The sequence below is a fragment of the Muntiacus reevesi genome, chromosome 1 (genome assembly GCF_963930625.1).
Source record: "Muntiacus reevesi chromosome 1, mMunRee1.1, whole genome shotgun sequence".
Classification (NCBI taxonomy): Eukaryota; Metazoa; Chordata; class Mammalia; order Artiodactyla; family Cervidae; genus Muntiacus; species Muntiacus reevesi.
The window spans coordinates 189552026-189565447 of record NC_089249.1 but is presented as its reverse complement, the minus strand read 5'-3'; the positions used below and the strand labels follow the sequence as shown (position 1 = coordinate 189565447).

General features: G+C 38.9%; 1 protein-coding gene across 1 annotated transcript in view; it reads right to left on the bottom strand.

Moving 5' to 3' along the window:
• Positions 1 to 5218: 5218 nt before the first annotated feature.
• The window catches only part of ADGRE2 (adhesion G protein-coupled receptor E2), a 53693-nt gene continuing 45489 nt past the window's right edge, over positions 5219 to 13422 (bottom strand). Inside the window, 2 exon segments of the mRNA XM_065917564.1 lie at positions 5219 to 6515; positions 13284 to 13391. Coding sequence (XP_065773636.1) covers positions 6480 to 6515; positions 13284 to 13391 — 144 coding nt within the window. The 3' untranslated portion in view covers positions 5219 to 6479.

Genomic DNA, 13422 nt, shown 5'->3' with positions numbered 1-13422 from the left:
TTGCTTGAAGTATCATCTCCTATACCTTGACTTTGAGCCTATGTTGTCCTTTAGGACTGAGGTGAGTCTCCTGCAGGCAGCATATAGTTGGGTCTTGTTTTTAATCCATCTAGCCACTCTCTGTTTTTGGATGAATTCAGTCCATTTACATTTAGGATGATTATTGGTAGAGAAAAGTAGTGCCATTTTATCTTTTGCTTTCTGGTTGTTCTATATATTCACTGTTCCTTTTTCCAAGTATTTCTGTCTGCCAATTTTGGTTTGGTGATTTTCTTAGATGTTTTTCTCAGTTTCCTCTTTTTTAATGTTTTGCTTCTCTGACTTAGATGTATGTTTTGTGCTTGCCATGAGGTTTGTATACAGTGTCTCAGATTAAATAGTCCTTTTTTCTGTTGATAACATCTTATCTACACTTACCTACATGGATTCCATCTTTTTTATTTTGTGTTCTTGTTGTCCCAAGTCATCTGAATTTATATTGTGAATTTGTTACCAAGTTGAGATAACCATAGTTATTTTCTGCTTTATTTCCCCCTTTAGTCTTTTTGCTCTATTAAATTGTTATAAACCTATTCTGATAAAGAGTTGCAATTTCCTGACTCTGTGCTTATCACCTTGCTCAATTTCCAGTGCTGTCTAGTGCATACTTCACCTTGTTTATTGAGTTACTAAGCTCCAAAATTTCTGTTTGGTTCTTTTTAGAGGTTCAATCTCTTTTGAAGTATTCCTTTTTTTCATTAATTTTATTTCCGAGCTCATTAAACTACCTTTCTGAATTTTCTCAAAGCTGGTTGAGTTTCTTCATGGCAGCTGTTTGAATTCTCTGTCAGTTCAGTCTCTATACTCTGTGACGTTAAGCTTGGTTTCTAGAGGATTATCATTTTCTTTCTGTGATAGCTTTCTTCTGGTTCTTCATAGTGTTTGATGAGTTGTACTTCTGCACACCTTCAAATATCTCCATCAAATATTGAAGAAGTATGGAACACCTTTCTGCTTGTTTCTAATGATTCAATGCATCAGACATTAAAGACCTCTCTTTTGTTTCCAGTAGGTGGCGATATAACATTTTGTTTGTTTATTTCTTCTATCTGAGCTGCTGCTGCTGCTGCTGCTAAGTGACTTCTGTCGTGTCTGACTCTGTGCGACCCCATAGATGGCAGCCCACCAGGCTCCCCCGTTCCTGGGGTTCTCCAGGCAAGAACATTGAAGTGGGTTGCCATTTCCTTTTCCAATGCATGAGAGTGAGAAATGAAAGTGAAGTCGCTCAGTCGTGTCTGACTCTTCGTGACCCCCTGGACTGCAGCCTACCAGGCTCCTCCGTCCATGGGATTTTCCAGGCAAGAGTACTGGAGTGGGGTACCATTGCCTTCTCTGAGTTACTTCTACTAGTCTGTTTTTAATTTTATTTTTTAATTGGAGGATAAGTGCTTTACAATATTGTGTTAGTTTCTGCCATACATCAACATGAATCAGCCATAGGTATACACACAGCTCCTCCGTCTTGAACTTGCTCCCACCTCGCACGCCATGCAGTATCTCTAGGTTGTCACAGAGCACTGGGTTTGAGCTTCCAGCATCATAGAGCAGATTCCCACTGGCCATCCATTTTACATATGGTAAAGTATATGTTTTGGGGCTTCCCAGGTGGCACTAGTGGTAAAGAACCTGCCTGCCAACACAGGGGACACAAGAGACGTGGTTTTGATTCCTGGATTGGGAAAGTCCCCTGGAGGAGGGCATCATAACCCACTCCAGTATGTTTGCCTGGAGAATCCCCATAAACAGAGGAGCCTTGGGGGGGGGGGGGTCTACAGTCCACAGGGTCACACATAGTTAAACATAATTGAATCGATTTAGTATGAACACATGCAAAGTCTTTGTTTCAATGCTACCCTCCCAACTTGTCCCACCCTCTCCTTCTCCAACTGTGTCCACACAGTTGGGTGTTTTCTTTTTTTATATTGAGTTCTATGAGCTGTTTGTTATTTTGCAAATTAACTCCTTGTTTGTTGCATCATTTGCAAATATCTTCTCCCACTCTGTAGGTTGTCTTTTCGTTTCGTTTATAGTTTCCTTTTGGAGAAGGCAATGGCAACCCACTCCAGTACTCTTGCCTGGAAAATCCCATGGACAGAGCAGCCTGGTTGGCTGCAGTCCCTGGGGTCGCTAAGAGTCGGACACGACTGAAGCGACTTAGCAGCAGCAGCATAGTTTCCTTTGCTGTGCAAAACTTTTTGATTTTAATTAGGTCTCATTTGTTTGTTTTTATTTCCATTACTCTAGGAGATGAACCCCAAAAGATACCGCTGTGATTTCTGTCAAAGGGTGCTGTGCCTTTGTTTTCCTCTAAGAGTTTTATAGTACCCAGTCTTACATTTAGGTCTTTAATCTATTTTGATTTTCTTTTTTTGAATGGTGTTTAAAACTGTTCTAATGTCAATCTTTTATATGTAGCTGTCCAGTTCTCCTAGCACCACTATTGAAGACACTGTCGTTTCCCCATTGTACATTTTCCCTTCCTTTGTCATAGATTAGGTGGCCATAGGTGCATGAATTTATCTCTGGGATTTCTATCCTATTCCATTGATCTGTGTTTCTGTTTTTTGTGTCAGTACAATGCAGTTTTGATAATTATAGCTAGTAGTGTAGTATGAAATTAGAGAGCTTGATTCCTTTGGCTCTGTTTTTCTTTCTCAAGGTTGCTTTTGCAATTCCATACACATTAAAAATTTTTTGTTCTAGTTTTGTGGAAAAGGCCATACAAGAAAAACTCACAATTAACATCATACTGAACAGTGAAAAGCTGAAAGCATTTTCTCTGATGAAAAATTTAAATGAATTCCTCCTGATCATCTGTGACAGCTAGATCATTGCTTTCTGTGCTTTGCGTATGTGTATCAGTGTTCCTTCCTGATGGTCTCTCTGTGGATGATACTGTCTTTTCTTAGAGTTTAGGTTACTTTGTTGTATATTAGCTCTCTCTGAGTCTAAGAAAATGAATGACTTTGTAGTTTATTAGGATATTTCTTATGAGTTTTCTGTTACTGGTTGCCATTTTCTATTTCCTAAGCAGAACGGACACCACTGAGCGACTAAACTGAACTGAACTGAAGCAGAAGTGGAAATGCCCTTTATTCCTTGTATTATAATAATGTTATTTTTAATTTTTAGATTTTATATCATCACCATGTAGAAATAAAATTCCATATATTTATAAGATATCTATATACAAAGTTAGCTTTGTAAACCTAAAAATTCATTAGTATATATATTTTAGGAATCAATATTTAATTATGCATTTATTTTTTATGATTTTATTTATAAGTTTAAACAGAGAGAATTTTGTGTAATGACACACTAAAGTCTTATATATACTCTACCTTGAGACCACAGTTATTCACATAATGCCATATGAAAAATCTTTCACAATGTATTTACACATACATATATTTTCCTGCTAATACATGATTTTCAGGGAACATACTGTAACACTTTTTTCTTTACTATATCTCCATCAAATATTGCAGAATTTATAGAATATGCTCTACATAATTATAATACTATTATATACAAAAAATAATTTCATAATAACTTTAAATATCTCATGCATATACAATTTATCCCAATTGTTTCCAAAATATTTTTATAGCATATATCCAAATCGGAGTCCTACTGAAAGGCTGTTGCTGAGCCGTGAAAGACACCAGGATTCTTGGCTTCCGGAGGAGAGGAATTCAATCCGAGGCCAGTGACAAGGCTTGATCGCTCAGAGCTTTTGTGTAATAAAGTTTTATTAAAGTATAAAAGAGATAGAGAAAGCTTCTGACATAGACATCAGAAGGGGGCAGAAAGAGTGCCCCCTGCTAGCCTTTAGCAGCATGCTATATACCTATCAGCAATCTGTTAATTAGAGAAAGGAGATGTCTCAAAACTCAGAGTGGCACCAAGCCCCTCACCCACAATGTGCATTTTGAGATAACATTAGCACCAGGTGAGTCGTCCTGGGCCATAAAACGATTGACATGAATCGTGAAGAAAGGTTTTCAAGTAAATATATGGATTCATTAATATAGATTAGGAGAACAATATATGAGTAAAACATACAGGTTTGTTGAGCCCTCATTTGTTCTGAGTCTTAAGTGAACCGAGTTGAAGAAAGACAGAGTCTATGGTAAATATATAGTTCACTAACATAGCTTAAGACAAACATTTCTATAAGAAAAACGCTTTGGTTAGCTCAAGGTTTGAGAAAAGTTAAGCTCAGGTGGAGACAGGTGTCATCATGGTAACACAGAATTTAAGAAAAAAGTCTTTTTAAATTTGTATAGAGAAGGGGAAAATATCTAGCCCTTGTTTGTTTCCTCCTGCCACTTAAGAAAGAGATAAAAAATGTCTGACACTTGCAGTCTATTTCCTCCCTTTGGAGACCCCTGGCCTTCTTGCCTGTTACCCTCTCACTACTAAAGTTGACGGTGAATTTGATGGCCATGTCACTTTTGTCACTTATCTAGATGGCCTTATGCACCTTTTACAATGATACTGACACTAGAAAACTTTCCTATGTTCTGTATTTGCCTGTACGGTTATTTAACGTCTGTGCCTTTCCCCTGTGTTTTATGTGTACTGAAAGTCTGGTCTCAAAGAACAGGTACCAGAAAGATTTTTCTAGAAAGGGCCAGATGGTAAAAATGTTTGGCTTTGTGATCTTGCAGACTGTTTTACAAGCACTCCACTTCACACTGTAGCCCGAAAGCAACTATGGACAAGAAACCAGTGAATAATGTGGTTATGAACCAGTAAGAGTTTATTTGCAAAGACAGGCAGCTTCCTGGATTTGCCTGCAGGTTATACTTTGCTAAGCCTTGGTCTAAAGGTTAGATTAGATATAGGTTAAATTGATTGGGCTTCCCTGATGGCTTAGTGGGTAAAGAATCTGCCAGCAATGCAGGAGACACAGGTAGATGAGGGTTCGATCTCTCAATCAGAAAGATCCCCTGGAAGAGATCAATACTAGAGGCAACCCACTCTTGTATTCTTGCCTGGAGAATGCCATGGACAGAGGAGCCTGGCGGGCTGGAAACGACTGAAGCGACAGTACACACACACACGCACACACTTAAGATATGGACACAATCCTTTATTTAGCATGAATGGGATGCTTTCAGTTCATGTCTCATCAGGAAATATGTAACATCAGACTGATATTATTGATGCTAAGATTGCTCATTAAGTTCATTTGGTGCCTATTTGATCTAACATTATAAAAATACACTTTGGTCCTTGTAATAAACCAATAATCACTTAAGAGAATTCTTTAGCATTGTGAGATTGGCCATTCTTTCAACAAGATTTCCCCCAGTGCTTTTAGTGGCGATTTACTGGATACTGAAAAATTGTCATTATCTACTTCTGTCATATCTTCTACACTTATTTTCAAATAGGTTAAGTATCACTATGTGCTCATGGATATTTTAAATTTAACACGTTATGATCATTTAAAGTCATTTTCCATTTGGTTTAAATTGATACAAATCTGGTCAGTGGATGTCCATGGGACATTTCTATGTCCCTCTGGACTTGGATCTTTCCAAGATCACATTCTGAGAATGAAATAGTTTGTTATACATGTAAGTAAAACTTAAAAAATGTGCAGTAGCAATATACTCTTTCTAACCCAGCATATCTTACAATTGTAAGGATGTAGAGATTCTATTTATTCACAGGGTTCTGATTTTACTCTTAACAAGCCTTTTCTTTAACATGTAAGCTCTGTGAAATTAGAAACTAGATCTCTTAATTTAGTGCAGTCCATGCTGTGTACCAAGCTTCTATGGTGGCTCAGATGGTAAAGAATCTGCCTGCAGTGCAGGAGACCAGACTTCAGTCCATGGTTCAGGAAGATTCCCTGAAGAAAGGAATGGCTATCCACTCCAGTATTCTTGCCTGGAGAATTCCATGGACAGAAGAGCCTGGTGGGCTATGGACTATGGGGTTACAGGAGTTGGACACTACTGAGTGACTTACAGACACTCACACATATGATGAGTAGTAAAATATATTTTTCTAATGCCTAAGTTAGTAATCTTTAGATGGAGGGTGAAGAAGTTGAAGCATGTATGTATTGAAACCAACTGTCCCGTTGCTTGTAATTCAAGTGTTTTAAGGACAAAATCCAGGAAAAATTTGGAACATCATAGCAATTGTTTACCCTCCATGTAGGTGTTTGAACCTTACTTTCCTGGCTTACGGTATTTTAAGACAGTTTTCTGAAGCTCGTTTTCCTTATCATATACCTTCAAATATCTTCATATACCTACAAACTTGAGGAACTTTGTAGAAAAAGGTTGAAGCAGGAGATTTAATCTAAGGCAACTGAGGAATTGCATCAGAGCCCTTTGACTATGCAGAGAGTGAGGTGAGCATACCACATGGAGTAGAAAAGCAAAGTTCTCCAGCAATCTAAATATCAAGAATTCCCATCATACTTCCTTACACAATGGTTCTGTGAAGAGTTCCTGTAACAAACATGAAAACATATTTTAAAAGCTTTCCCAAAGATGACGGCTCAGAATTTTCCTTGCCGACCAGGATACAAGATCATCAGATTTAGCCGTGAATTTAAGTCTCCTGAGAAGGAATATGTAAAAATGACACTTTGTTAGAAAATGCAAAACTTTTACACTGAAAACTAAAGAAGATTCTTAAAAGAAGTCAAAGAATACCCAAAGAAATGGATAAACATGCCACATTCATGGATCAGAAGACAACATTGTTAATATGGTAGCATTCCACCAAATTGACCTATAGACTCAATTCAATCCTTATCAACATCTCAGTAACCTTATGATGTTGAATAAATATCCCCAGTTTCAATCAACTGATATTACTTTGGATGTTTTTTGCACATGGCTTTGTGCTGACCCTGTGCATTAAAAATAACATGGGCAAGATTTCTGATTTCACAAAGCTTACCATCTAGTGGGAAGATAAATACAAATGGTCAATTATATTTGTGAAATGAGAGGTCCCTCTGCCCTGGTCCCTCCAATGATGTCCCTATCTTTTTCCTGTCCATGAAATGACCTAGAGCATTCTCTGTCCAGATGATTCTCTCTGTGTAAATGAAAAGAAAGCAATGGACCTCCCTGGCCTCTTAGAAAATGTGATAAGTAGATAATGAACCAGATTTCACCAGGTACAGTAGTGTGGATGAGGGTAGCGGGAAGCGCATGAATAAAGATATGGGCATGAATTGGCATGCTGGGTCCTGGGTCAGGTATGACATTTATCAGTAAAATGTCGAATAAATAACAAGCCCTCCAGATGATTTTTATGCACTGTAAAACGTGAGAGTCTTAGTTTCACCAGTAGAATAAAGAGTGTGCCCCAATCCATAAAGAAAGATGTTCCCTTCCACTAATAATAAAAAGGAAATAAAGATACAAATCTTTCCCTAGATATACTATTTACCTCTCAGATGGGTAAAAGTACAAAACTTGATAGGAACCTTGTGGTGAGACTGTAGGGAAACATGTGGCCTGGTCTTTCTCAGAAGTCCCATCTCCCTACATATACCAACCGTGAAGTTATAGAATATAATAACAGTTAAATGTCCTAGAAAACAAAAAACACAAAAAACAACAACAACTCTCTGTTTCTAAACGTATGTCTCAATTCCTCTGCTCAGAATTTGGGAAATATTTTCTTCATGGAGTCATAAAATAGGGCAGTTTGAAAATGGATAAAAGTCTAGAAATGTTATCTGCTGTTAATCACCTGAGATGTAAAGGAAAAAACACTGAAGTCCTTTTGGACAATCCTTGCCACCCCCAATATGAGTTATTTATTCCTCGGTCTATAGAAAGCTCAGGGAAAATTCTGGTGTTTGGGATGGGCAACTTCACATGATTATCTCTACTCAAGAAGGTTTCAAATATTGTGCTCCAGGAAATTATACACAATGGAACACAGATAAATTATTTTGTTTTTCTTGAACAAGATGACAGGAAGCCATAAAAGAGATTCCAGGATGAAAGAAAGACATTCTTAACTTTTAAGTACAAGAGACAGTAAATTTTAGGAGACAGTAGAAGATGAAATTACATGAAGCCATGGATTTATTTGGTCCTTTGCCCATAGATAGTAGAAATAGCTGATCAGATTACTTGAAGTTTAGAATCCTTCAATGGCTATCTGATGCCATTATTGTGTTTCTGTATAGAGAAAGTATATTTTGTTTCTTCACCATGTCTATCATCTCTGCAGGAAGTAGGGGACAGTGGCAAATATTTATTCAAATATATATAATATGAAGAAGATTTCAGTGTTTCTACTAAAAATCATGAAATTAAAAGATGCTTACTCCTTGGAAGGAAAGTTATGACCAACCTAGACAGCATATTAAAAAGCAGAGACATTACTTTGTCAACAAAGGTCCATCTAGTCAAGGCTATGACTTTTCCAGTAGTCATGTATGGATGTGAGAGTTGGACTATAAAGAAAGCTGAGCACCAAAGAATTGATGCTTCTGAGCTGTGGTTTGGAGAAGACTCTTGAGAGTCTCTTGGACTGCAAGGAGTTCCAGCCAGTCCATCCTAAAGATCAGTCCTGAGTGTTCATTGGAGGGACTGATGTTGAAGGTGGAACTCCAATACTTTGGCCGCCTGATGCAAAGAGCTGACTCATTTGAAAAGACCCGGATGCTGGAAAAGAATGAAGGCAGGAGGAGAAGGGGAGGACAAAGGATGAGATGGTTGGATGGCATCACTGACTCAATGGAGATGAGTTTGAGTAATCTCCAAGAGTTGGTATGGACAGGGAGGCTTGGCGTGCTGCAGTCCATGGGGTTGCAAAGAGTTGGACACGACTGTGTGACTGAACTGAACTATAAATGAAACCTGTGTGCAATAGATGTGCTAGCAGAAAAATGATCCCACAAAGTTGTCAACATCTTAATTCTGGAAGCTGCAAATATATTAGCTTACATGGGAAAATGAATTTTTATGATCTTGAGATGGAAAATTTATCCTGGATTACCCTGATGTCGTGATCAGGGACTTCATAAAGGAGAGAGAGAAGTAAGAGACTAAAAGGCGGGGAAAGACATAACGATGGAGGTGAGGAAGAGAGAGAGAGAGAGATGAAGGAGGAGGAGAAGAAGAAGAGGAAGAAGGAGGAGGATAGAGGTGAGCTGATTGATCTGAAAAGCTACACTAAACAGACTTTGAAGATTGAGTGAATTACGAGGCCACTAGCCATGGAATGCAGGCGGCACCAAGAAGTTAAAAAAAGGTGAAGAAATGCGTATTTCCCTAAAGTCTCCAGAGGGAGGCAGACATTTTGATTTTAGTCCTATAAGATCCATTTTGAACTTTTGACTTCTAGATCTGTAAGATAAATTTGTTTGTTTTTAGCAGCAAGTGTGTGGTAAACTTTTACAGCAACGGTAGGAAACTACACTATGGAAGTGCAAGTTTTCTTGGATTCTGAAATGAGGGAAGCTCAGATCCTCTTCTGGGTCTCCCAGGGACAGGGTTATGCCCTTGGTGAGGGTGAGTTGACTCAAGAACATGGAGAGTTAGCATTCCCTGAAGCAGACACTCATGGGTTATTTGTTCTGTTCTGTCTGAATGAGTGTAATCCATGAGTGGGACAGGGCTGTGGTAGAGCATGGCATTGAACCTCTCAGGTCTGTGGGGTCCTCCCTATGTGGACAGCATCAGTTGTATGAGGGAAGCCACATTAACTCCTGCTAGGTTATACTCTGCAACCTTGGCTGAATCAGAATTTAGTGTAAGGAGGATGCTCAGCCCCTCCCACCAAGACTTGACCCACTTAGAGTCTGCAAAGTTCCCTTTGCACATGGTTAGTCCTGATTGAGTTAATCTAAGGAAATGGTCTTAATTTGGAGGGAGGAGACAAATGAAGCAACTGAAGGTTTAAATTATTTCACAGCTTGAAAAGCAATTTGACCAAGCTTACACAGCAAATACTTGGTTGAGCTAATATTTCATTCCAGATTTGTTTCAGCCTGGGAACTAAGATCTACACAATGCTCTGGGATCATAAGGAAATACTTGGGTGTTAACTGGTAGACAGGATGGTTAATAATTAAAAAAATATGGTAGGGCAGAGAATTATCTTGATATTTCCAAAGGAAAGAGGCACCATAAAATAATCAATAATTTTTTTTGATATTTTATCCCCTTAATGATCAGGGAGTTCATTCATTCATTCATCTTTGTTTAGTAAATAATTGCTGATCATTTGGAAAATGTTAAACACTGGAGAGAGAGAGATTGATGAATAAGACAGTTTCTGCCCCTTCTTGCAGTTGCAGATTAATCACTGATTAACTTAACCAATCATGTAGCAATTATGTATTGAGTATTTCTACATGTCTGGCACTGTGTGAAGTGTTGAAGATATAACAGACAGGAAAAGCAAAACGGTGCCTGCAGACGCTAAATCTAGAAGGAAACAGATATTAATCAAATAGAGAAAACCAAGAGTAAAATGACTCTGACAAAACTCTCTAGGGGACATTGGAGAGAAACATGGAAGAATCTGATCTAATCTGAGCAGGTACAGGCTTCATGGAGGAATCGACATATAGAGATATGTCTGAAGGCATATATAGTTTTGAGTCAAGGAATAAAAAAGAGTGTTTTAAAGAGAAGGACTATGTGCAAAGCCTTTGTCCCAAAGAGGCACACTGAATTTTCAAAACTGAAAGAAATTTGATGTGGCTGGAATAATGGTGAGTACATGATATATGAAGATGGAGAGGAAAGCAGGAGATGAATCAAACAAATTCTCACTGATGTATGGCTCTTGGTTTTGACTCTACATGTAATGGGTTTACCAAAGAATGCAATGATTTTATTTGTGCTTTGAAAAGATCTTTCTGATTTCTGGGTAAAATATGTTTTAGGAGGACAAGGATGGAAAGAATAGTCAGTTAGGTGAGCATAGCAGGTGTTTAGGCAAGCTGGCAGCCTGGCTAAGGAGGAGGTGATGGAAGCTGAGATAGAAGGAGAGATTGTGGACATATTGAAAAGATAAGAACAAAAAGATCAAGGGTGGTATGTTGTGATGATAATAATATAACTGTTGGGCGTAGCTTTCAGGATCCAAACTTGTGCCACAGGATGCATGTGGTATCTTGAAGATTGAGAAGGACACCATGGGAAAGAACTGGATTAGGGTAAAGATTGTAAGTATTAAATTGGAAAGTTGAGTTGAAGATGACTTTGAGATACCAAAAATGTCAAATACTTCATACTCCTTTAGATTTTAGAGAAGAAGTCAGAGATAAAGAAACTAATGGCCATCATTTGCAGCTGTTGTGACTGAATCTAAGAAATAAACGTTGTTATCTAGGAGAAAAGAATAAAACAGGAATTAAAGTTGTTCTGGAACCAATCCCTTGTAGGGAACTACAAAGGAGACAAAGAGAGAACAGAAGAAAGACAAAGAGGAATGTATAAGTAGAATCTAGTGAGGATAAGGATGGAGTGTTTTATGAGCAAACTGGAGAATGACTAGAAATTCTGAGACTTTCTGGGAGATGGACATCATTGTAAATCTAAGAGATATTTGTTTTGGTGAAATACAGGGGAAAGAAACTATAATTTTCATGGGCTGAAGGCATGAGTTTAAGGCAGGGAAATAAAGACAGAAATGTCAACTCTTGGTTGGTAGCTAGAAGATGGCCAAGTAGTACATGTTTGCAAGACAGGAGAGAACCAAACATGTATCCATGGCTATGGGGAAAATACTGTTGAAAATGAGAGGAAAGAGTGAGGGAAGAAGGGTAAGGGGAAGAGAGAATGAGAGAATATGTGTGAAAAAGAATGTAAGGAAAATTGATAAGCATTGATAATGGGATTCAAAGCATAGGTGGAATAATTGTCTTCAGAGAGGAGAAGGATCATTGTCTCAATGATACAAGAGGATGCATGCTGATATTTGTTATGGTGTAGAGTTCACAAAGTATCATCATGACAATGTTGATTTTCTTTGTGAAATAAGTGCTGCGAACATTTGTTGAGAAAGGGAGAAGTGGTAGAAGATTCAGTGGTGGAATCAGTCCTTATGTAGGTGGGGGGACAGGTAATGTGAGAAATGCAGAAGGGCTTCCAGGCATATAGTAGTTTCCTTTCAGTGAGATGGAAGATTGAAGGCATTAAATAGAAGATGGAAGAGGTCAGAAAATATAAGGAAAATAAATTTGTAAGTCTAAACCAGTAAGTGTTGTTTCTTGGTCATCACTGCCATCATTGTCACTACTGCTTATCTTTTTCGGTTTTGTGATGGGTAGAGGGTACCAAGGGGCTTCCCCAGTGTCTCAGGGGTAAAGAGTCCGCCTGCAGTGCAGGAGACATGCATTTGATCCCTGGGTCGGGAAGATCCCTTGGAGGAGTGCATGGCAACCCACTCCAGTATTCTTGCTGGAGAATCCCAGGGACAGAGGATCCTGGCGTGCTACAGTGCAAGGATAGCACGGAGTCAGACACGACTGAAGCAGCTGAGCGCAGCACAGCACAGCGCAGAGAGTGCCCAAAATATCAGGCGGTCCGGTTAAGACAGTCTAAAACTCCAGCTAACACCTTTCTCCTTGGTGCACAGATAAGTACACACTCTCCCTTCATTTCCTGCATTTTTGAGGGTGCTGCTGAGTGTTTTGTAGAGATGGGTGTACAGCAAAATGGTAGGATCATGTGACTCTGAATAGAATGTGCCTCACCATTTCAGATCATCGATAGTTGTTTATTTAGTTAACCATGCATGGCACATAGTAAGTGTTCAATAAGAATACTGATATGAGTCAAGATGGACTCAGTTCCCTAAGGAATACATGTGAAATACATTTTGTAAACAAACTGAGACCACTGCTAATGGTTAGTGTGAGTGTGTGTGTGTGTGTGTGTGTGTGTGTATGCACACATGCTCAGTGGTGTCTGATTGTGTGCAACCCAATGGTCTGTACCTGCCAGGCTCCTTTGTCCATGGAATTTTCCAGGCAAGGATATTGGAGTTCATTGCCATTTTCTACCTAGAGGATCTTCCTGACCCAGTGTTCAAATCCAGGTATCTGGCATCTCCTGCATTGACAGGCGGATTCTTCACCACCAATGCCACTTGAGAATGAGTCAAACAGTAAACAAAGGGTAAGCCATCCTAAGACATCAACAGCTCATACGTAGTTGTCCAGTGTGCTAGGCATGTGCTGATCAATGAATTGGTTAGTGAAGTGCTCTGGGGGCAGTTCATGATCTTACCTCACTGTGTTTGCAATCAGACATGGTCCTGCTGGAGAGCGTGTACTTCTCAGATTCGGCTTTGGTTTTCTTGATCCTTTTCAACCACTTCGTGTATTGCTCACGGACCTGCAAAGCATGCTCTGAGTCAGCCCACCTG